The 25,246-nt window shown below is 40.8% G+C and overlaps 1 protein-coding gene across 1 annotated transcript in view; it reads right to left on the reverse strand.

Annotated features, from left to right (window-relative positions):
* Positions 1-25,246, reverse strand: part of LOC104620839 (rap guanine nucleotide exchange factor 5-like) — a gene marked incomplete at both ends in the record, with an annotated part of 39,121 nt that overhangs the window by 12,833 nt on the left and 1,042 nt on the right. The window contains 2 exons of the mRNA XM_010287165.1: positions 23,477-23,645; positions 25,022-25,143. Coding sequence (XP_010285467.1) covers positions 23,477-23,645; positions 25,022-25,143 — 291 coding nt within the window. The remainder of the gene's footprint in view (positions 1-23,476; positions 23,646-25,021; positions 25,144-25,246) is intronic.

A 25,246-nucleotide genomic window follows, 5' to 3' on the forward strand; every position in this document is an offset into this window, starting at 1 on the left:
TCCTTGCTGGATGGTTATAGCCTGTTTTTCTGTCCCTGTCAAACTATCCCTGTTGAAAAGACCTCAGGAATCTGCAAGAACATTCCCCAGGGGAAGGCTCCAGTGCTCTGAATTGCCAGCAGCCCGCACCAGTTGATTTATCGTCAGCTGCTGGAACGCTCACAACGTCTAGCATTCTTCTTATATCCCAAATTTTTTGAGAGGCATGTTTCTTTTCTGTTTTTTTCCAAAGGAAGTTGCTAGCACGAAGCTTTTCAGAAACAAACAGCGAAAAAGCATTTTTTTAAAATCACATCATTCTAAGCTAATTTCTTGATTTTTGAAAACTTTACTGTTATTTTGAACAACGGAGCTTGTGGTATCCCTTGTTGTTCTTTGTGGAGGGTGTACAGCGAACTCTAGAGAGGCTGGTTACTATGGCAGCTCTGAGCTGTTTGACAGTGTTATAATGTTTGCTGATGCTTATTAATTTATCAGAGTGGAAAAAAATGAATAGCTCACACTGATACCACTGGGGAAACCAGAAGTCAGATCCTCTAGCTTACGTAAGGCACTAGCACTGAGCGGTGAAAAGGAAGATGAGCAATGCTTTACAAACCTCAGGTTTTGGGACCATTTTAAGCCAAAGTAGGTCCTTGTGCATACTCCTGTATTTTCCAAGTCCTATTTCCAAATTAAAGGGGGAAAACCAACAAGCACTGAATACCTCTGAAATCCCCAAAAGCTGCCTATAACAGACAGTGATAATCCCAGGAATAAAACCCTCCAACTGAGAATTGGTTCCTTATTTACCATGAAACTGTAATCTTTTCCCAGAAATTACTGTAAAGAAAAAGCTCTTTAAGCTCATCCTTAACATGTTTCCTTTTATTAGCAATACAAAAGTCGCCTTTGAGCTTTCTCATTCCTTCCCACTATTTCTGCACATATATATGCAAATTATTGTACAGATTTCCCTTCACTGAGTACACTACATATCTCTGAAACAGTTGGCAGGCCCCTGGGGGGTGTTGCCCAGACAGCTGTGCAATCAGCTGAGTAAATCAGCTAATTAAAAAACAAAGAAAATGCAAAAATTATTAAAGAGAGACTCCCCCTTACAGCATTGTTCAGCACCTCTGTATCTAAAAAAGCACAGCAAGCATGGGATGGAATAAAGGTGCTTGCAAACTGGGGAATGAACTATAGCACAAGCGACAATAAAGCCATTTTCTCTCAAACCCTAATCTGGGATTCATGATATTTATGCTTTGTAGTTTAAATCAATTTAATATAAATTACTCCAGCATTTTACTTCGGTTTAGAATTACAAAAGCATGAAATGTAACATCGGTTTCGTAACTGATTTCTGTATGTAAAAAATGGTCATTAACTTCTGCTTGACCTTAGCTGTAGAACCAATATTGAATTTGCACAGAGGGTACTCATTATGCTGGTCTAGTTTCCACACAGAAAAATAAGTTCCCAAGGGTCCTAGTGCTACAAGCCATTTCTCAGATCTCAAATAGGAAACAGGACTCCCCAAAATGATGCAAAAACATTTCCTCTCATTGCAGAGTTTATCAAAAGGAACAGATAACAGCAAGGGTAGGAATCTGCAATCTAAACAGAGCAAAGCCAGTGTGGTAGGAAAGGAGGCTGACAGATGTAGATTTGGTCTTGCTGATCCACACACCATTAAGGCACCGTTCCCTTCCACTGCATCTGAATGACCACAGGAAGGACAAACTTCAGTTTAAACGAGACTCAGGCCTGCCCTACGTTATATAGCCATTGTAAATTAAAGAATGAGCGTATCGAGTAAAGCCACTGATATTTCCTAACTCAGTCAGATTATGGCCAGGAGCCTTTGCTGCTATTCTTTTCACATTATCGTACAACTGGTTTTGTTAGGAAGTCCTGTTTATTTTATTTATCAGAACTGAAACCTTTCATCTGGGTTTGAAGGCCCATATTTCATCCAAGGTGGTGGTGCATTAGAAGAACATAATTTGTAAAACACCTCTGGATAAACAAGGGAGGAATTTTGTCATAGATAAACAACTACTGTTGATTCATGTGGCCAGGGGAGGTTTGGTTTTCAATGCCGGGCACTTTGTGATACAGACAAAGGAAAAGCCACATTTTTACACACACTTGGTGAAGATAGGAACTCTTATCTTTTTTTATCAAGGAGAAAAGAAGTGGAAAACAAGTTGCAAACACTGTAGAATTACTACAGGAACAGACAAAAGCAGTGTTCTTCGTAGCAGTAGCAGCTCAAGTAAAACCATTCGATGGCTGAATGCAGAAAGCTTTAACTTTTACCCAGTGCTTTTAGACATTCATTCTCATGTGCATGATAATTAAAATTAAAAAAAATCAAGGGGCAGTGAATCTATCTGTAACAGTGTTGCCTGAAATGAGGGTGGAGAAGAGCCCGTTACATGATCAGCAGGCACGGGGAGAACGATTGCTGGGAAGTGATCAAACGAGGAGGTACGAGCCGTCGCCGAGCAGGTTGGTGCAAAGCGAAACACCGCGCTCTACTCCATGGAAACATCCTCCGGGCATGGCCAGGAAAGGAGCAGGAAACAAAGAGGACTCTGAATAAATAAATTCTGTGAACTCTCTGTAAATGACTCTCCCAAAGCACTGGAAACAAAACATTCACCTGGGAATTTTTTTTTTTTTTTTTGCACAATTGCTGTCTTTCCGACCTTAACCGTGCAATCCCTTTTTGCGTATGTGCAAAACATCTGTCACCTACACAGCTATTCTGCATTGCTCATCTCTCATATGCAAGTGCCTGACAGATCACACAGGAAGAACTATGCCCAAAGATTTGAAACAACTGCAAAAACCAAACCGTAAACTGCCAAAATCCCTCTCAGCGTAATTCCCACCAGAGAGCCCTTAGAGCCATTCTCCGTCTTTTTCCAAGGCTCAGAGTCCATTCTGCTTTACATCAGCTGTTGAATACACAAGGGCTGGTGAGCGTAACCGTGCAGTCCCTTCACTGATGCTGTCCAGGGCACTTCCCACCCCCAGCACGGCCCAGGGTGGGCACAAAGCGGGTGGGCACAAAGCAGGTGGGCACCGATTCAGCCATGGCACAGTGGAGGTCTGTGTGTGTCACACCTCGTGTTCCTGACCGGCCAACACAATGAGCCCCATTCCCCAGGGCTAGAAGGGGTCTGATCCCATCCTTTTGAAGCGCTGCCCGTTTCTTGGTATGCCTGATCTCAGGAATAATGGAAGAATCCCATGGGGTGCAACAAGACATTGGTCCCTAGGGGTGGGCATTGCCTTCAATATGCCATAAAAATGTTTAAAAAGGATCGCTTAAAGAAGCCAACATGATTATCTTTCTTACTTCAAGGCATGAAATCCTCAAAGCACAACGTAACTTTAAAAATATTCCTAGCTATGTTTTCAGGTGCATCTTTTATTTTGAACCACATTTCAATGGGCAGAGGAAAAGTAAAGTTACCACGACCCACCAGAAGCATGCCACTCCTGCGCCTTACTTTGAGTGGTCATTTCTCCAGGGTGAATGCCATTACTACACTTGCAGAACAACTTTTACTCCACATGTTTTGCTAAGTTCAACCCATGCTTTAAAGAAGTGGATGCTTGGAGGAATTTAAAGTTGTAATGAAGGAAGGTCTTACCTAAGTAAATAAACCTGCTGAAGAGAGACACAAGGGGACATAGAAAAGCAGTAAGATCCTACTGATCCTAACCTTTTCCCACTCTTCAAAGTTTCTCAAATTTTCCACAAGGGAAAATGCACCCCTCCCTAGCACATGACTGCCACTTTATTCTGTAAATAGGAGCAAGTTCTTTCATCTCTCTTTGTGCCCTTTTCTAGTGGCATAAAATAAGTGATAATAAACAGGCCACATTTTACACCAGGGATATTGTAGATTTGCTTGTTTACAAGACGTGTAAATTCAAAGGGTACTTAACATGTTTGAGATTGAGACTGAACTGCTCCACTCTTGAATGACCTTTGGTCATGTATTTGTAACCTCATTTCTCAAGTATGTGTACAAATCTAATTCAAATCTGTAATGATTTCCATGTCTATATAACAAGTTCTACAAGTAAATAAAACTAATAACATAGGACATTCATACAGCACCAAATGACAAAGTTTTTGCTAATTATTGTGGACTAAAGTTACCAAGAAGTCTCACAAGGATCTGTACTACTTGGGAAAAAGGGCAGAATGGTAAAGAAGCAGCTTCCTGAGTTAACAAAGCTGATAAAACAGCTTAATGCTGCCAAAAGGGTCTTATTGGGCTCCTTCCCACACCCCTCCACCTCCCCACCCTGATGATAAGAAGCTGCCACACTCACTTTGTACCAACTCCAGCAGATGCTGCTGCAATATTGAATGCTGCTTTCGCTGTCCCATCTAAAAAATAATATAATAGAAGATGTGGCAAAGATGATCAGATTTAATGGAATAGACTTGGTATGAGGAATGACTAGCGATTTAGCCTGGAAATGAGACAACTCACAGGGATACGAGAGAGATGCACAAAATCCTGAAGAGTATGGTGATGAACTGGGAAAATGGCGAATAATCCACTCCGTCACCAAAGAGCTATATCACAATAGAGTGAGGGTCGTGGGGAACGCGTTTAAAACAAACAAGAAAAAATAGGCTTTCACATACCACACGTAAGGATTGTGGTACTCACTACCGCAAGAGCTGATGAAGGTCAGGACTACAAGCAGCCTCAAAAAGCAATCCGACAAATTAATGAAAAAAAGGCCCACCAAGGGCTACCCAACACAAGAGCGTGGGTACGGCAAAATCCCTCTAGCGCAGACTGGTAGGTGCTGAGTACGCACATCAGAAAGACCGTTTGTACTGGCTCTAAGCATCCCCTACTCATCGCTCACAGTAGGATCAGAGCTGGATGGACTTTTAACCTGACCCAGCCTGGCTGTTCTCATGTTTTTAACCGGGCTGACATTGCGTGGAGTGTGCTAGAGCCGAGTCACGCAATCAGCTCTGACAGCAGCGGCTGGGGAAAGGAAGAGCTGTTCGCAGCCTGGTTTTCATTCCTGTCGGCAGCGCTCAGGCCCCAGTGACTGCTTCGTATTGAATCGTCTGCCCTAAAATAAAAATACTAAGCAAATCACATAGGCAGCTAAGCCCTGACAGAAGCAATATGAAAGAAAAGGCGGATGGTGGATGTGCATAGAGATAAATGTCAGAAGGGGGGGGCGGGTAACACAGAAGATCTCAAATATAAAGTTAATACATTTTATAAATAAAATGTAAAAGACTCATTTTTTAAAAAAATCAATAGAGCTTGTCAATTTAAGAATGGCATGACTAGAAAGTATCTAACTATATTGTGGAACCTTGAGTATTGTTCTTAAGGGGGAGCAAAAATACACACAAAACCTTAGGGCTTCTGCCACCCCTTCACAGTGGGAGGCAGAAGCACCCACAGCCCTGACGCTGCGGGAGCAGCGTCTGGGGGGAAGCTGCTTGTTGCCCTCTTCCTACCTCATGGATACTGTCGGCTAGCGTCTTAATTAGTCTCTGTATTCAGAAACACAAGCACCAGAGCCATGCTCTTGCTAATGGCCCTTTACATGAATAAAGCTATAGAAATTCCTTTTTATCTAAAGTTAGAGGAATCTGCTGGGTGATACCATGGGGTGCAGCTAGGTTGATGCACAGCAGTGCAAGGTGTGGATGGGTTTAACACCAGTTCAGAGCATCTACCTGACAGATTTTGATCCATTCAGATGTAGCTGTGTAGCTACGCCACCGGCTAAAGCCTCCAGCCTTAGGCTGTTTGCTGCTTTTTATCCTTGTTTTAGTTACCATCTCTAACACATAAGAAACATGTCATGAGCCATGACAAGCAATTGAGATAAATGCCAACCCTTGTAAACCTTCAGCTGAGAGGCTGCATTTGTTATGTTTCAGCACATTTGTAGAAGCCATCAGAAACCAGCAAGGTATAAATAAACACAACAATTCTATTGCCAAGTTCCTACAATTAAAAACAAAATTTTCTTCTGTTCCAGTTACCTGCTTCCCCAAGACCTTTTACCAAACAAAGACAGACAGCATTTAATCTATTTCTTTCTAAGATCAAGCAAGAACAATTTCCGGGTATTTTTACAAGCCATAGAGAAGCGCACAAGCTCATTTTCCCCTCTCGGGTCATCTTTATCACGAGAGCTTTACTCTAATGAAATATAAATGTGCTTTCTAGTCAACAACGTTACTGAGGTCCATCAAAGCTTCAGGATTACAGACATTAATTTTACCTTTTTATTAGTTTTATTTGCAAAGAAGCTAAAAATGCTGAGCTCCCTCTGCATGAGGGCTCTCAAGTACCTCTCTATCGGCTTATATCTTGCTATTGGAGTGAGACACGTGCAGTGCGCATCTGAAATATGATAAATGGAGCCCTTTTCCACAGCATGGAAGTTTTCATTTTTCAAGTTCTGCATTTTCCCTTCAGCCACCTGTCAGTTTTATGTGTTTCTCCTATTCTTTCACACCACAACAAAAATTGAAGAACACCTCTTGGGGAAAGGCATTCTCCCCCACACCCTACTGACTTTTTATTTTCTGGTAGCCGACATTGAGATCAAGTCAGATCCTGCACTACCAAGAATTTGATACTCTGCCCTACCCCACAGCAGGCTCACATCTCTCCTTGGTTTTCAAAGCATTTCGTCAGTAGATACAGTGTCTAAATCTCTGAAACAGCCATTTTGGCCCAAGAACTGAAATAACTGTAATTATTCCTTCTCATATACATACACTAGCCAGCAAACCCAAGCTTCATTTAAACAAAAATAAACTGTTTCACCCTGGTAACCAAAGGCAATGTTTCCCCCCTCCAAGCATAGCAAACCTTCCTAGTCGGACCCTCTTCACCTCTTGCAGAGGCGTTTGTGTGCTTGTATAGCACCTTTCACGCAACATAACCCGGTGATTACAACAACAGTCCTAGACAAGTAATAGGAAAGCTTTAATCAGCCCGTTTTTCTAGTACAATTAAATCACTGTGAAGTGCCTCTTTAAGGGCAGAGGTATATCCAGGAATTGAAGCAATTCAGGAACAAATTACACGGTCCTTGCATTAAGCAAAAATACTCTTTTTTTACTCATATTGGTAGCGCTAACCAGCTATCTAGAGGAAATATTTTGAAACACTGTAATTTAAAAACCACCAAACCATCAAAAACAGTACAGGAACTTCCGCAAAACAGCTTTGGGTTTTGGGCTGCCGATTTCTAGGAACGCTTTCGGTTCATGAACCCACTACCCACTGCAGGCAGGTTCCAGCCAGCAGGTTAGGGCCGTGCCCGTCGCCTGCACTCCCCACTCATGAGTCCCAGGGTGGGTGAGCCAGGCACCCACACTGTTCACACCAGCCTGGAAGCCAACCAGGGCAGCTGGCCCAATAGCCACGTTCCACTCTTTTCATGCCAAAATAAACTCCTTGTCTGATCTTTGTTGGTTTATTTCCTGGAATTATATGGAGTCTTGGACAGGGCTAGAAGAACAGTATCTTTGACAGATACTGTGGCTTTTAGCTCCAGAAGTTCTTTCTCTAAAATACGCTTCACTTCACCAGGCACAGCATACCATAGCTTGATTGCAGGCAGTAACTGCTACGCTGTGGATTTAACCATCAGCAATAAAATTAAAAAGCACAGTCAACCACCCTAATTTACTCTGCTCCTACTCTAGTAAAGACATTAATGTAAATTAGACCTTACAGTTATGCCTGACCATGTAGCCATTTTTTTACAGTCATCCAAAATGAGACATAAAGAAATGCAAATTTCAACAACAAGCATGCACTAGTTAAACTGACTAAAGATGCATCTTTTGTTCAGATCTAAACTGGTATCGTAAGTGTTTACATTCATGTATTAGGAAAGGCTGGTCAGCACGTCAAAGCTCTATAGGGAGCTCTGTTTATTTAAGGCTGTGACTGTTAACTAAAATATTTCTACCTGCTCAATGTGGGTTTCAATTATACCAGTACAAAGGAGACTCCAAGAGCTATCCTTCTTTCTCATTTTCATTTCCTGCAGCTCATTCCCAATCCAACCCCCATCTCATTTTCTACTGACACAACCGTTTATGCAGCCATCCACTGAAAGGAAATGCGAGGCTAATTCAGGTTAAAATCAACTCTTTTGGGGAATGGTGTTTTTATTTATTACCACTAGCAGTAGTGATCCTTACTGACACAACTGCTGAGAAGCAGGGGAAGACATTTCTCAGAACTGTATAAGCACTAAGTAAAAAGGTACATGGCACCATACTCTTAGCCCATTTTACAGCAAAACAAAAAATTACTTTGAGTCCTTCCTTAAAGGAACCTGTTTTTCTCTGCACGGAACCAGAGCAGAAGCATTTCCATGTTCAGCCATTAGAATTCAGATGGGACTGGGGTGATACCGGGTAAGGGCAAGCAGCTGAGGGGTGTTAACATCATAAACTATTATAGCAGCTTCAGAAGGAAAGCTATTACACAGAAGTGATTTAAGTCTGAATTCACACTTAGACTTGTGTTTACCTTCTGCAGATTTACGTTTACAGACAACTCTGGATATCACCTATGGGTACTTCTATTTCCAGACAAACATGCATCAAACTGTGTCCAGAATACTTTTGTAATACTTACATTTTCACAAGGAAATATTTGCAGATATGCCAGCCACATCTGGTGCCTCCAGTTTAAGATATCATATTGTGTGTAGTGTGTGTGTTGTGTGTAATAACTTTTGTGCTGTACTTTTAAGCCACAGATAGTCAGATATAGATATTATGACACAATATTATTAACAGGTCAGAAAACAGCTCAAAAAGTGCAAGATCCATGAACTGATTTTCTCAAAATCACTGAAGACCACAAGAGATGCTCAGTGAAAATACTCCCCAAGATCTCAATGGCTTTGGGAACACACCAATAATCTAAGTCAGCTCCACTTCTGTTTTACTGTAGAAATACATTCAACTCTCACTTTGCCATAGACGGTTTGCCCTGAATGCAGATTAACTGCACTATACATGAAGGCACCAGGGGGTTAACTCCGTCTAGAGTCAGGTCTGGTCGAATAGGTTGTGTTAGTTCCCGTGCAGTGCCCAGAAATCACAGCTCCCTTGCTTCCACTCCAGTTTGCAATGCAGTTACCTTCTGAAACAGGCTGTGCCACCAAAACCTGAGCTGAGATGACCACATATTTCAGTGCCTTTGCACTGTATCACCGGTATTTGCTGTAAATCCATATGCCGTCAGACATTTTTTAATTACCCATTTGCCTTTCCCCTTCTGCTGCCCTGATAACAGAGACTGGCCTCTACAGCCATCGGGGTGTACAGAGAAGTCTTCAGGAAAGAACAGACCCAAGCTTGAAGTTGGCCTTTTGCTTTAGCATAAGGAAATACACCTGACTGGGCCAGTAAAACACAGCGAAAATGGCATGAGATACCAGGCCATAAAAGAAAACATGGGTAAATTATCAACTCGATTTGTCTTAAATGTAAGTCAAATAAACACGTAAGTTTCTTCTCTCAAGTGCAAACCCAGAGAAAATAGAGATGTTGGCCAGAAAGAGACCAAAGTTCACATTCAACTGTAACACTCTGATTTTATCAGCTAGGTCGTTAGATGTGATGAGCCAGGGGAAGCGAGGCTTGACAATAATTGCATTGTGCTAAATACACAGATTCTCCAACGAGAGAGGAACGAGGTCCGCTATCTTTGCTTCCCCATGTTAGTAAGACAGCAATGACAATTCAAATACTTCAACAAATGGCAAAAGGGAAGAACGTTACAAAACCCCCTCTAAAGTCCAGCCTGACTCACCTGACTTCCTTGCCTTCAAGGCAATGACAGCAGCCAGTTCTCTCTGCACCTAAAATACCAGGAAAGGAAAGGATGGTTATAGGTACTGGCACTGCCAAACAAAACAAAATGCAACACTAGTAAGATACATCCTATCCGTCATTTGGAGCAGCCAACTGCACATGGAATCATGCAGGTACTTGGTTTTGAAACTACAGTCACTTTTCCTAGCAAATCTATTTCCTTTTCAGCTGGGAATTCTGAGACAACTATTTAATTATTTTTTTTAACTTTAATTTTATGTAAATACTGCACATTCCTTAGGGACTGGGCAATTCAGTAGCCCGACCTGTAATTTATTTGCACAGCATAGCTCTTTCACAGGCACACACTTAAAGCTTCTTCCTTTCCTTGTTAAATGTTTGTTTTGTCTCTGCTAAGCACACTGTAATGCTGGATTTATTGTGTGACTCCAGGATAAGAGAGTTCTCCATGCTGAGGTTTGGCTGAGGTTCACATATATAATTGACATATGCCTTTTGGAGCCGTCAGGAGGAAACAACCTGCCTTAATAGCATGGCTGAGCATTTCAGGACCAAAATTTAGCTTGAGAGGAACACGAAGTAAGGGCTATCTGATTTCCAGATACATAGGCTCTCTCACTAGCCTATGATGAAACTCCCCTGCCATGCTAGCCAGCTCCCTTCCTCAGCCTCCTGTCTCTGCATTCTTTATATTTTCCCCATAATTTCATAATACCAGCTACAGTCCCTTTAGCCAGCTCAACCCTACATCCACTTCCTTCCATAGGTCTGTTCCTTTTTCTATCAGTAAAATTCTGTATTATGCCTTATTTTTATACTTCCTCACTGCCATCGTCTGTCCCATTGCAGCTGCTGCGAGTACCCTGCACTTGACCTACAGCACCCCAGACACTCTCTCCTGCATACACCGCAGGTCTTCCCTTCCTCTGCCCCATCCGCACTCACTTCTGTACGCCTCCCAGCTTCTTCCAGTTTCCCTCATTTTCCCAAGACAGCCTGTCTTGAGTATTAAAAATATTATGGGACATTCCAACTATTTTTCTAGGGACTGAACTACCCCTCTGTACCGTCTCCCGCAGTGCGTACTAGCCATCTTGTCTAACAGACCTATGCAAAGCTCAAGGCTATGCTGCAGTGGGAGTTTTGACATCCAGTTTCTGAGAACACGTGAAATTTAACACATCATTCCCAAGACATGTGGTATGATTGGAATAAGGCACTAAGCACATGAAGGATCCCTGAAGTAATACAATTGCTAGCAACTGTCAACGTCCCACTCTCATGACTTTGAAGAAAAGTTTGAAAATGCGAAACAAGACTACTGAACGTTATTTTGGTCTGAGCAGAAAGATAGACTGCTAGGAGAAGACAAAATTGCCCAGGACATCTCAATACAACGGTAACTCCAGCATCCGCTCATCCGATACTCGGCAGCCACCCAGAAGTAAGTTCTACATGTGTCAGACACAGTCATACATCTGTCCTCTACTTGCATCCTTCCTTCCCTTGTGGAAAAGGTCCAGGGAGCTTTTTTTGCTGTCCTTGCAAGGTACAAGGATCTTTTATACTCCTTGATGCTGCCCCACTGAGAGGGACAGAGTTTTCTGCCACTCCAAGCAGGAAAATATGAAGGCAGTGCCACAGTTTTCTTAAATGTCATCCTGTTTCCAGCACAATTGTGCAAGCTGGCAGCATTACCTTCCCTTCCTTCCTTCCTGTACACTCATTCCCATGTCTGGAGAACTGTTAATCATGGTTAATGTAAGCATAAACTGCAAGTACGATGGGAAAGAACAGTTCTTCTGTGGAAAAACAACTTCTGTGCTTGCTTGCTTGCAGCAATTAATATACACTAGTAATAATACATACAAGGTATCCACAGTTAGAGTGGGATTTTCAATAAAATCACAAGTCATTTCTAAATAACACCACCATGACGTTTCACGGCTGAACTGCTCAGACCCTCTCCCTTCATTAAATTCAGAAATGTCGATGCCCCGATCGTGGTCTATTCTCGCTGGTTACTGACAGTAAGAAACAGTGCACTGATGTCTCATCTTTATCTTTTAGCATTTAATAAATACAGTATCTCAAGATTAGCCTTAGGAGACACTACAATCTCTAACAGTTGTAAACATACCAATTAACGCAATCAAACAATTGAAAAATGCAAATCTTTCTGTGAGTGTAAAGAAAAACCCATCTTCTCAGAAGAAAAAGCAGCATTGTGGCATCCTGCCTGCGGTTATATCTGCAATATTTTGCCTATAAGGTGGCACTTTGCAAGTTTGAAAGACAGCGCTAACACCACGGGCAATAAAAAGGCTGATTTTTTGTATTTTGTCTGTTATGCAAAACATCTCATTGTTTGCTGTGTGCCAGGAATGCAGCTGGCATATTACTTTAATCTGAGCAAAACTCTTCAGTTAAGCAGGAGAAAAAAATGTTCCTCTAGTCTTAAGATTAAGTAAACGTTCCTTCATCAAAGGGTTTCAGCCTGACTGAAGGGTCTGAGCTCCCTCTCATAGGACTCACTCACATCACAAAGAATTGGTACTGCTGAGCATCCTTCTGGACTTGCCTGGTGTCCCTAGATTTCAGAATCTATATGCTTTTGTCTATTTTAGCATAAATGCACTTGACATCTCTGCTGGACATGCAATTCCTATGCATCATTACACTGATGGAAATCCGTGTACAACATCCATTCCTCACTGCACACATGCTACACATTATCATACTTCTTCCTAATAGGATTTCAGTTACTGCCTATTTGACAAAATCGATAGTTGCACATCACATTGAAGACAGTAATGTGGACTCAAAGTAAAATACACATTCAAACAAGAGCTATGCCTACCATAATAAATTGAGATATTCAATAAAAAAAATTGGTTTATACATATAGCTTGTTGCTACAAAGCTAACACTATCTAAATTGTCTCCCATTTTGAGTAGCATTGCAGATGTCAAAACTGATTCAGTTTACAGGCCAGCTTATCACGTAGTATTCACAGAAATATTATGAAAGTCTGAAAGAGAACATTTTGAGTGTGTTGTTGGCACATTATCACATCTTAATCAGTTTTCTTTTTGCAATATGAAAGAGCAAGAGTGTGCATACGGAGTGGTACCCACATATACTTCCTGATTAAATACAAATGGCATGTTTATATGGTGAATCTTCTCATCTTCAAAGGACAGAGGTATAGATTTTTCAAAAGTACATGACAACTACTATCCTTCTCTTAGCCATGAATCTGGTCATTTTATCATAGAAGGCATAGTTGTGCTTCTAGCAGATAGTGCATACCACCTCTACTTTTTTCCCATTGCTTTTTTTCTGCTTATAGTAGTCTTTTGTGAAACAGTATTCTAGGTGTCAATGTGCCAAATAGGGCTTCAGATCTAGAGACAAAGTGGCAGTCCTTACAGAATCTCAAAATGAAATCCTGCAATAGAAAGCTCTAAATAGCAGCGTTTTGAAAAAGAAGTGTGTCTGGTCCACATTTTTGCATCTCAAGTAATGATAGTTTGATGGACTCTAAATGAAAGTAGTATTGGCTGACGTCTTAACGTACCAGAAAACTTTATTTTCCACATACACTGCATTAACATCCTGATAGGCTCTTCTACCCATCACAAGGCAAGGTAAGAGCTTTGCAGTGGAAACACTCATAGCCACCCCACTGTGCTCCGGTTTAGCAGACAAGACATTGAATATGAAGCTGCTCTTTGGGACACGACACAGGATGCATGACAGCTCTGGAATGCTTCTTTAAAACAAGGAGTAATCATTGCATTTTCTTAAAAATTCATGACTAAAAAGATTACACAATGCAAACGTATCTCAAATGGCACTTTGCACTGCTGGCATGTCAGCTGCCTTTACAATTTAAGTTTGATGGTGTTGTCAGTGCCTCATTGTAATGGAGCATATAATATGAGCATATAATTCGATAGGCTCTGTTCAGTCATCTTGACTGACTCTGCTTCTTCCATCATAGAATAAAGCATAAAGAAAAAAGTGAGACCCCAGACAAGCTAGTTTCTTATCTTTCGTATCTGACTCTGCTCTTAAAAGAGGTGTATTACATACATTATGCACAAATTAAGATGATAAAGAAACCTCTGCACTTTTTTCCCGGCTGCCCTTCTGACTTGGCATCATTCACTGCAGCTATCACTATCATCTTTTACAATCTCCATAACCATTGTTTAAAACCAAGAGTGCATTTCCCTAACTAATCCATTCTAGACAGGCTGAATCATCAAAAAAAAAAATCACAAATTGTGCAGTGAATGTGAAAAGCGGAAGTCTACAAGAGAAGCAACACCTGGTAGCAAAAAGCAGTAGGGAGTAAGTAATAACAGAAATGCCAACACAGAAAGTCGGGCTACAGTAAAGAAAAAAAGGTGGAGAGAGGAATTGACCAAACTTGTACTTGTACAGCCTATGTCTGTGCTAGTCACTCTATATCCCCTTCATAGAGAGTGCATACCTTACCAGCAGAGCCTAAGGTATGACTGTTTTTTCCTAAAATACTACTTTCAAAATGAATCATACATTCAGCATCCTAAAAGTGCCTATTTCTGTTCCCTGGCTGCAAGGAGCGCCTGGGGAAGCTAGCTCAGATGTAGATGCCTGCCATATGGCCACTTATATTTAGGTGAGGTGAGTTCTACCCTCTGCAAGAGGGTAGAACTGTTTTATAAAGTTACAGAAATATATAGTTAGACTTTATGTGCATGCAAGCTTACAGTTTTTCCTGTGTTTTCATATGCTAAAACTGTGATTTCTATTTTAGGCACAGAGATTCCTCCAATGTTGCTTGAGCTGGATGTTCACAATCAGTTTAGGTTTGAAAAGTTGGGAATTTAATCCCCCCCCCAAAAAAGCTGACACAGAAGCATCCTTCTGACCTGACACAGAATCTTTTATTCCATTACAAGAAAAGCAAAAAGAAAAGGAGAAGAGACAGAGGTACTATCAAAACCAATGAGGGGACTTGAACCTCCAAACCTAGAAATGTACAAAAAAGTCAACTCTAATCTCTGGCCATTTTAGTGCTGGACTGGAATTCAGGTTTTTGTTGTTTTGGTTTTTTTCACTTCTGAAACACTGGTCTGAAGAGTATTGTGAACAGGATTCTGAATTATGAATTCTTCAAGGAAGACTGGTTTGATTCTGTACAAAACAGGTAAACATTCAGTGAGCTAAGAAGCAAGACAGTGTGAACACACTTCCAGTCATGGCTAATACCTTCACTTTTGGTTTCCAGGTCCTGCTCACAGGACTCTCTTTTTTTCCATGCAAATTCTGAAGCTGTCAGAAAAAAAAAATGAGGACGTGTATCCTGGTGAGTCCAGCCCTCTGTTGAGTGGGGCAAGCTGAGGGTTCAAATTCCCTTGGGACACATAAAAGACTTCCATAAACTTGCAGTAAGTACTTTAGATCCCAGTCTACTGTATGGAGGAAAAGCAATATTCTGGAGGGATAAGAGGGAGGAGTTCATATACAGGTGTTCATATTTGGAGGATGCTGCTCTGGTCTTACATCTTTTCTCCAGGGTTAGGCTAGAAAATCGTTATAGAGAGCCTCCACAGTTTTGTGGAAAATGCAAAAATGCAGGAGAAAAGATCCGTCTTTTTGACACCACCATGGCAATAGATGGGTCTCAGGCCATCTGGAGATGCAATTGCCTAATTTTTCTTTAGCTAGTTAGCTACAGCAATAAAATGGTTCATTTAAAAAAAAAACAAACAAACCTGTCCATGTGCTCTGCTGCTGGAATCACTCAGGATGTCGTTCAAAGGTTTGACATTGCAAGCTAGATGTGAAGCACTCTGAACTCACTGTCACTTACTCACATGTTTAAGGATACACGTTTTACTCAAGTGTATCCAGCAACAGTTAGATCCAGTTCTTAAACTCAGAAACTCACTTTGTTTTGTTGAGTGCTTCCCTTTTTTTAAACTGATGAAAAAACATTATTCTTCTGTTTTTGAGAGGCAAAGCTTTTGAGGGATACTGGCAATGTTTTATAGAGTTGGTAGTTTTATGGGTTTTTGAAAAGATAAAACTTTGCAAAAAGTATTTTATGTTTTTCTATTTTTTCTCTCTATGGAACTAAAAATGGAGGATATTGAGGTTCTGAGTTCTCCCTTCATTTTCAGTTCAGAAAAAAATGTAGAGAAAACAAGGAATTTGAATATAGAGAAAATAAAAAATAAAAAACCAATTTTAAAACACAAATTTTCTAATGCCATACATTTTAAGTTATTTTTGCATAAGGTTGAGCATTCAGAACTGCTGGCTTTCCAAACACATTACAAAATGTCTTTTGTAAAGGAATTTGTCTACAAAATATAGCACAAATTCTCCTTTCCTTCCATTTTTCAGCAATTTCAAGATAGTACTTTATTCATTTTATTTAAAATAGCTCTTATCATCATGCCTTTTTCATGACAACTTCATCCTGCTTGGTTCACTTTCACCTCTGTACTTTCTCACATACCCAAACCAGAACTAGCACTAATTCCCTGTTTTTCTGATACCATGATTTAGGTGTGATGTTCACAGAACCATACAATCACTGAACGGTTGAGGTAGGAAGGCACCTCTGAAGGTCAACTGATCAAAAGCAGGGTCAGCTAGACCATGTCCAGTTGAGTTCTGAACATCTACCTCTCTGGGTAACCTGTTCTACTGCTTGATCACCATCACAGTAAGTAAGTTTTTTCTTATGCTTTTTCTTATACTTAAGTAGACTACCTTGAATTTCTTTTTGTGCCACTGCTTCCTGTCCTGTCACAAGATGTCACCAAGAATAGCCTGGCTCTGTCTTCTTTATTCCCTTTCACCAGGTATTTATATACATTGACAAGATCCCCCCATAGCCTTCTGTTCTCCAAGTTCAACTCTCCAAGTTCAACTCTCAGCCTCTCCTTGCAAGTCAGATACTCTACTCCCCGATCATCTTCATGGTCACTTGCATACACTCCAGTACGTCCACATGTCTCTTGTACTGGGAGTTCAGAATTGGACCAAACACTCCAGATGTGTCACACCAGTGCTGAGTAGAGGGGAATGATCATCTCCCTTAGCCTGAGAGTAATGGTCTTATTAATGCAGCCCAGGAGGCAGTTGGCTTGCTTTGCCACAAGAGCACGTGTTCAACCTGCTGTTCACCATGACCCCCAGGTCCTTTTCTGCAAAGATGATTTTCAGTCAGCCCCCAGCCTGTACAGGAGCGTGAGGTTATTTCTCCCAAATGCAGGACATTGCATTGCCCTTTGTTGAGCTTCATGAGATTCCCATTGGCCCATGTCCCCAGCCTGTCAAGGTCCCTCTGAATGGCAGCACACCCATCTGGTGTGCCAACCATTCCTCCCAGTTTTGCATCACTTGCTGAGGGTACACTCCATACCATCGTACAGATTATATTAGATCGAGTGAATCTGAAGTCCTGTCTGTCTGCTTCTTAGAACAATGATCTTACAACAAGATAAACAAGATGCACCAAATTCTAGCACAGACAGGATAAGCTGCTGTTTATCATGATGGAGTTTATTAAGGCTAAACATAATTGGGAAGCCAGATACCCAGACTTCCCAGGTGGGTCTCCTCAGAAGCTTATTATCATCTACACCAGGGCTGCTGAGGCCCTTTTGTCCCACACCTCATCATCGTCTTCACACTGATGTCCACTTGACCAAGAGGATCTGAGTGTAAGCTACCTGGCAGAAAAATCACCATGATCCTCCAAACTGGTATCTCCTGAGCCATGAACAGCATGGATTACAAGAGAGCAGGCTGCAGCAGTCCTTGCTTGGACTGATTTTAATAGCTTTGGAATTGCATACTAAGACCTCAGTAAAACTTCCTCCTTTCAGAGACAAAAAAAGTAGTTTGCATTACAAACACCTGCTCACTAAGACTACGTCTTTAATTTGAAAGGATCCAAAACATGACAATATTTCAAACAAGATCAGTACAAACTTTGATGCAGTGACCTTACCGCAGAAGTGAGACGAGCAAGAATTTCAGCATTGGTTTCTGCCGTATCTTCTATCTTTTGATCAGGCCTTAAAAAAATAAAAATAAGATTTTATTATTTTTTTAATTCTATTTCAGTATCTTTTGATTCCTGTAAAGCACGGAACTGTGTAGCCACAGGCACTAATGTAAAAGGGCTTTTGAGATTACACATCAAAATGATGACTGCAGCATGACAATAATTAATTGTGTCGGTAACGACAGAGTACACCCTTTGTCCCTTGCTGTCAAGAACTCTTGATTGGACTAATGTAAAACAGTCAGAAGGTTCTACAGCTATAAAAATATGATGAAGAACTGAAGAATGCAGGACCCTCTTAGTTCAGAGTTGCTTATTTGAATGCATATTTTGCTCTGCTATAAACATACTCCATCGACAGAGCAAAGAGTTTTCCATCTGCCTGCCACTCAGCTTTGCTAAGGTTTGGAGCAACACCTATGGAATGCAAGCACACATAGATAAAAGCAGACAACATCAAAAGCATTATGTGACACATGAAGTTTGACATTTAAAAAAAAATATGGGAAAACTAAAAGAATACATGTAAGAAGCCATAAATCAGCAAACTAAAGTAACGGCTGGGAACACTATTAGGTTGTCTTGACAGTAACTCACAAGACAGGGAGACTTAGTGTGTCTTTGCAAAAGTGGTGCAGTGCTGGAAGAGCCCTTCTAGAAACTGTCACAGAATTCTGGTCCACATGCAAAAAGCCACACAAAAGCTGCTGTGGACAGCACAGAGTAGGGCTGTGTTTTTCTTTAAAACAGTCTAATTCCCCATCACTAAAACTGTGAGCCTTTCGTAAGGTTTACTGACAATCCAAAGAAAGAAACCAATATGATAGGGTTATTACTATGGGAAGAAGAAAAAGAAAATGCCCTTGAGATCTTTACTTTCCACGGTATTCAAGCCGCGTGGCATGCCAGCAAACTGAGCAGATACGCAAAACTGCAGCTGCTCTAATAAACATAAATCCCAGGTATTAGCTTCTATCTTTGGCTAAATTATTTAATTGTTCATGTGCCTTGATGTGTTTAGGGAGAGAACTGAAAACATGTCTGGAATATGCAGCTGGTATACTGTGGTTCTTACATCCCACGTCCAAAAATTTCTTTCCCTGATTAAAAAATTAAGGTCAGAAAGCACAGAATGACACATGCATTCATTCTGGGGCAAGCATATTCAGACCAAAATGGGAATTCAGATTAGCAATGACAATTGTTTTCACAATTGCCTTTCCTATTAAAAGAAAAATGTTATTTAACATTTTAAGTGTTATAAACAGCCCCAAAGAAATACATGAATGCAGTTTCATTTACAAAGACTGATTTATTCAGTGTTTCTCTTCATAGTTTGGAATGAGATTAAAATAACTGACCTCTTTAGATGCCCATGAAAATCTCTTGTGATCTCTCAGAACCAGGCTAGGACCTGATTCTTCTAAATTGGAGGCAAAAGGTAGCAGCTCAGTAGACACAGCCACAGATGCAATCTATAAACCCAGAACAGCATATAGCATAGCTATTTCCATCTTGGGCAACTTCATCTTCTATTTGAAAATACTCACAGTATTCATCTGCATATGAGCATTGAATACTTCTGAAGCCATTAATATACTAAAAACTATTGTCAGCTCTCCAGAATCAGAGGAAGACTCTATTATGATACCCAGGCTAATGGAAAAAAGACAGAATGGATACTGAGGAACAGAATCAGGATAGGTATCACCCTATTTTTTTTCAAAAGGGTCCAGCTAAGACCTAGTAGGGCTGGTACCACACGAGAGCTAGAAAGCCCCAGCAAACCAGCCTAATGCTTATACAGCTCAGTGGTCCGTGGGCTCGGTAGTGTGTTAAGCAGAGCGAGATGCAGGGATGCTTGCCCTAGATCTGTATGCAGGCAAGTCAGGTCCAGCACAATTACTACTGTACGCCATGTGAAAGCAACTACGGTGCTTCCCGACACATTGACGGAGGAAGCAATACGGATACACCCATGGTCCTGCGCCTGAACCTCAACTGTCCAATGTAAAGCCACTACATATGTCTCTACACTGACTTTACAATCCACCTACAGTGCCAATAAAAGACCCATGGATACCTGAGAGCTGTCTACATTCAGCAAAATCTTTCCAGGAACTCCATAAGGCAGTAACTAAATGAATATTCCATTCCAGCTATTTGCATTAAAACCAAATTACTTTTAAGAATGGTTACTTTTCTGAAATTAGTAAAATGTAAATTATTTCAGGACAGAAGATACAGAATATAGTCTAACACTTCTGAAAAGAAAGTAACAAGTAATATGAGATAAAGAAAAAAAATCCCCTTTTAACATCTCTTCAAATAATTTAAAAAAATACTATGGGGTACATTTCAATAGTCTAAGGTACCCAATGCATTCTTGAAATGTTCATTGAGTCTGTCAGTGGTTCTGGGAATTAGGTGTTGTTATAAACACCCCCATTTACAAAGAAGGAAATAGAAGCACATAAAGATTAAACACCTGATACAAAGCCATTGCAGTCACTGGAAAAGAATTCAGCAGGCATTGGATGAGAGCCTAAGTGATTGCTCAAGGCTGTAAGGAAGTCCATGGCACAGCTTTCAATACAGATCTTTTGTTCCCAGGCTATTGCAATATTCACTTCTTTTCTAGTCAAGTAGAATTGTCTGTGATTAACATAGGGTGTTTAATGACGCCAGGAGGCCCCTGCATCGGTCCCATCTCATTTGACAACATTTACAGGGGTTCTGTCCTATGGAATACACATTACAACATTAACCTTCAGTTTAGTGTGAGCTGCTAAAAATCTGCTAGGTCCCACCAATGTTATGTTTCAAGTAGAGTATTTGCCAAGGTCAAAAGGCAACAGGGAGCATTTATTCAGGAACCATAAGCACATCTCAGGCTTCAGAATGCTATTTTCATTGTAGAACTTACTATAGTATTATTTGGTAACATTGCTAAAACTGACCAGAAGCAAATATAAATCCATTAAAAATCTGTAGAGAAAGTTGAGACTGGGCCACACTTATTTAATAGGGTTTCCAGAAAAGCTGCTGAAGGAATTCCCCAGAACTGCTACTGCCTACTCAGGTCTACAGAGTCCTTCTGGGAGAGCAGATCCATGGGGCTCCACAGAGACCCACTGATGCACCCTGCAGTCCAGACAAGTGCAAGTCTGCTGCCCACCAGCTATGGAGGAGACAGAGCTTGTCTAGTTCCCGGGACCACCAGATGTCCAACATTGCCTTCTGGTATACAAGTAGGCAGTCGCTTCTGATTTCATCAAAAGCAGGGAATATAATTAATAAGGTAAGAATTTATCCCTATGTATGTACAGAATTAATGCCTTCAATATAGACTATGAGAAAATCTAGGACAGAAAAATGTTAAATATTAACATTAACAGAAAATATTAAATTACAAGAAAGACTATGCTTCTAATGGTATGCAAAACAGCTTATATATTTGAGAAAAGCCAAACATTCACTGCAAGGAAGAGTTTTTAGAATTGCCCTCTTTCTTCATGAAAAAGAGTATACAGGTTTATTTAACCTGGTCAAATAACTTTAACAAACACCTCATCACATCTATTCCCTTTCAGATTGTGTTTTAGCAGTGTATTATTTGCATCAAGCATGGAGAATTCTGAACCTGGAAAAGCCTTCTTTCCCTTCAATATCACACTCCCTCAAGAGTATACCATTATTTAAAATTTTATTCCTTCAATGTATTTTTTTTAAAAAAGCACCCTCACAATCTGACATGTAAAACATCCAGAAAATAATCTTTCAGTGACAATGTTCCCAAAAGGAATCCAACTTCAACTAAAATTTGAATAATGTGAGCGGGAAGGAGCTGGAAAAGTACATTAATGAATAATTGTTCAATTCATGTGACAGGGATCATCCTCCACTAGAAATGACAGTTGCACTGGAATGATAAAACTGCAGAGCAGACTGTAAAATAGTGATATTCACTGGCCAAGGTCAGCATGCAGGATACATTTTTAACTTGAACATAAAAAGTCTTCAATCCATTTTCCTACCTAGCATCCTTCACATAACACATCAATATGACCTATCTGTTCCGTCTTTTTGATTCAAAGCCTTTGTACAAGGAGTCATAAACAATGAAAAGTGGCCTGATTTGCAGTGATAATAAGGAAAATCCAAATTCCCAATGAAATCAAGATGGAATCACCCTGATAAACTGCTTAGCACCAGAGTAGGCTGGAAGACAAGAATTTCTATTTGCAAAAATATTCAAAGGTTTTCTCCCATATAAGTCATCTGCTTAGAAGACCACATTCAGTCCCCTGCTCTAGCCAATTTGGGGTCCTTGTCACTTGGCTACACACAGTCAAGCTGACCAAATAAATGCGTTTTCAAGGAAATCCCCACTCCAGAACTGCCAATTTCTGGTTGGTGAGGGCAGTCAGTAACAGGGGAGGCAATCAAGTTTCTGCCCTGAGCCATGCATAGAAATTACTGAGATTTTTTTCTACCAGCTCAACATGTCTGAATTTAAGAAGCTGGGCATCAGATAGTTTACAGGGACTTTGGGCTTTGTGCTCCTCTAAAATACTTCCGTTGGACATATATCTGAGAGAAAGTGTTTTTAAAATTGAATATGTAGAGAAGGAAAGTACTTATAGAAGAAAGTTTTGTCTTTGACATCAAAGAGTATAAATCCTAGTACTGGCAGAGTAACAGTTCTCCACAGTAAAATATCAGATTTGAGGATTCATCATGCTAGGAACAATGAAAGAATTTAACCCAACTTGTCTATTCAGGCCAGCTCCTGCAGATTTACTAAGGCATGAGGGGTCATGAGCCTCCAGACCTCTCACTGACACCTTTTTCCTATATTTTGGCCTCTCACTGTGGCACAAATAACTATGCTTTCCTTCTAGCTGCTCTAAACAGGCAACATTTAGAGTGCGGCTGTATCAGCCCAGAGGGTATGATAACATCCAATAGTTAGGTGGAAGAAGAGACATACAGGAAGTGAAACTCTTAAAAGGCATATTCTGAAAAAGGAATAATAAAGCGAGACTGCAGAGCTCTGGCAAACATGCAGTAGCTAACTAAAATCAGATGACTGAAACTACCAAATTTCTGCCCATCCTCTCTATCCATCTGATAGCTGATCCTGACATAGCACAACAGTATCTGATCGAGTCAATCAGCTTCACAGCATGCCTGCTGCCAAATTCATGACAAGCCTCCAAATGTAAGAGGAGACAACAACAAAAAAAAAGCCATTTGCCCAGGTAATATAGCAAGCTAGAGTCAGCAAGCTAGTACATAAGAATCACAATATGCCAAAAACCCCAAGTCAAGTGCCTGCCTTTATCTACCCACGCTGAGTTTCTCAGATGAAGAGCCCATCTCCACAAAGCTTGTCAACCCTGAAAAGAAAGCTGGCTCATTTGCACCGTGGTTTGGGGGTAAATAGTGTCACTATAAGCTAGGCATTTAAAAAACAGTAAGCAAAAGTTGCAAACAGCTGTACACGTACACTTACAGATTACACATGTCAACCCTGGGAGGGGACAATGGCAGTAGTTGAAGTAGGAGCTTTACTCCATTCTTCCATCCTTCCTCTTTCTCAAATTCACAGAAAAGGTAGGTACATTCATCCGCTGAGAACTGGTAGAAAGCATGAGTGTCTTGAAAATAGAGTTGTCTGTCCACTGTCAGAAAAAATAACATTAGATAGCTTTTAAACCTTTACCATGTACAGGTTCTGGGTCCCCACCTCATTCTGTGTTGCACTTTAATGGTGAGTTGCACCACCACACAGGGCAAAAGGATCGCAAACTCAGCATAGAAGCAATCCTGCCCTCTCGTATTGACTCAGTTCATCCAAACAGGACAACCCCAAAACCTCAACTTGAAGATCTCCAGGCTCCTGAAATGCAAACGTTAAGACTGCTGAGTATTTAACCAATTTTGAAATCAGTTCATAATTATGAGATTAAAACCTTCCACTTGTCAGATTTCTGAGCCTTGATTTCCACTGGCTTCTAATCTGTTGTCATCAACAGCCAGGCCCTAGTAAACAAAGTTCAGTAATGGGGATGCAGCCCATCATTATCCCATCTTCTCTTCAAATTCAGGGCTACTGGATTTGTAGACTAGATCTGGGTAAGATTATGCACAAGTCCAACAGCTGTCATCTTCCCTGGCATAACTGGGATTGAACTGGGATTGAAGGATGTGGTCCAAAGCCAAAAGTACAAGCTCCTGCTGGGAGAGTTATTCAGCCTTGTTGAGGCTGCATGATCAGACATACTGTCAGTGCAGCTAGATCAGAAGAAAACCTTTAAGTATATTGTCAGCATACATAAGCAGAAATCTTCCATAACACCTCACCTTTTCACATGGAGGAAAGTTAAGTGTCTAGCACAGACTCCAGGGTGGGGTATGCTCTGAGTTGAGCTACCTAAGTAGTTCCAGCTACAAAGCAAAGTCCTTCGGATTTCCAGAGCTTGGTTACCAGTGTAATTATCACCAACCACGTTGGCTGGACCAAACACCTAAATTTGGTGGGGAAGGTGGGGTGGCTGGGTAGAACCTAGAATCACCACTGTCTCAAGGAGCTGAATCCTGTCTCAATCCATTGTAATCTAAAACTATGAAAAACAGACAGAGGAAGGGCAAATCACTAATAGCTAGAGAAGTCATCTGGCACAGCCATGATCTGCAGTGACTAAAGAGCTGCTGTCTTGTGGAAAGACTTAAAAGAGCTTGAGGAGAAAAAAAAAATATGCTGGAAGAGACACACATGCTGTCTGCAACTTGGCAATAGGCAATTACATTTGCAAAAGCAAAAGGAAGGAAATTGCCTAAAAAAAAAAAAAAGAGATTAATCTTTGGTATTTATGAAATTAAAGGTTACAGACGTGAGCCTACTGAAGAGATAGTAAAACAAACAACTGTCAAGAAAAATGGCTCAATCAGCATTTTTTTTCTTTCCCTCCTTCCTCTCCTATCAAAAACATTAGTCTTATCCTATGCAGGAGAAACTGATAGCCTTCCTCATGCTAGAAGCACTATCAAGACTGACCTGATAATATAATGCCCATATCCAGGAGGAGCTGCCACACTCCAGCTGCTGTAGATCTGCACTTAACAAAAGGGCACTGCTCCAAAAGCCAGTCTACCAGTTCTGATCCAACACAGCTTCTCCTGAAAATAAGCAAAACATCACTTCTTACACCACAGTAAAATGCTCTTTTATAATAAAGAGCTGTTTTTTAAAGCTATTAAAAGTGAATCCTTTTGTTCAGCA

Source organism: Phaethon lepturus, unplaced genomic scaffold, assembly GCF_000687285.1.
Source record: "Phaethon lepturus isolate BGI_N335 unplaced genomic scaffold, ASM68728v1 scaffold435, whole genome shotgun sequence".
NCBI classification, from domain to species: Eukaryota; Metazoa; Chordata; class Aves; order Phaethontiformes; family Phaethontidae; genus Phaethon; species Phaethon lepturus.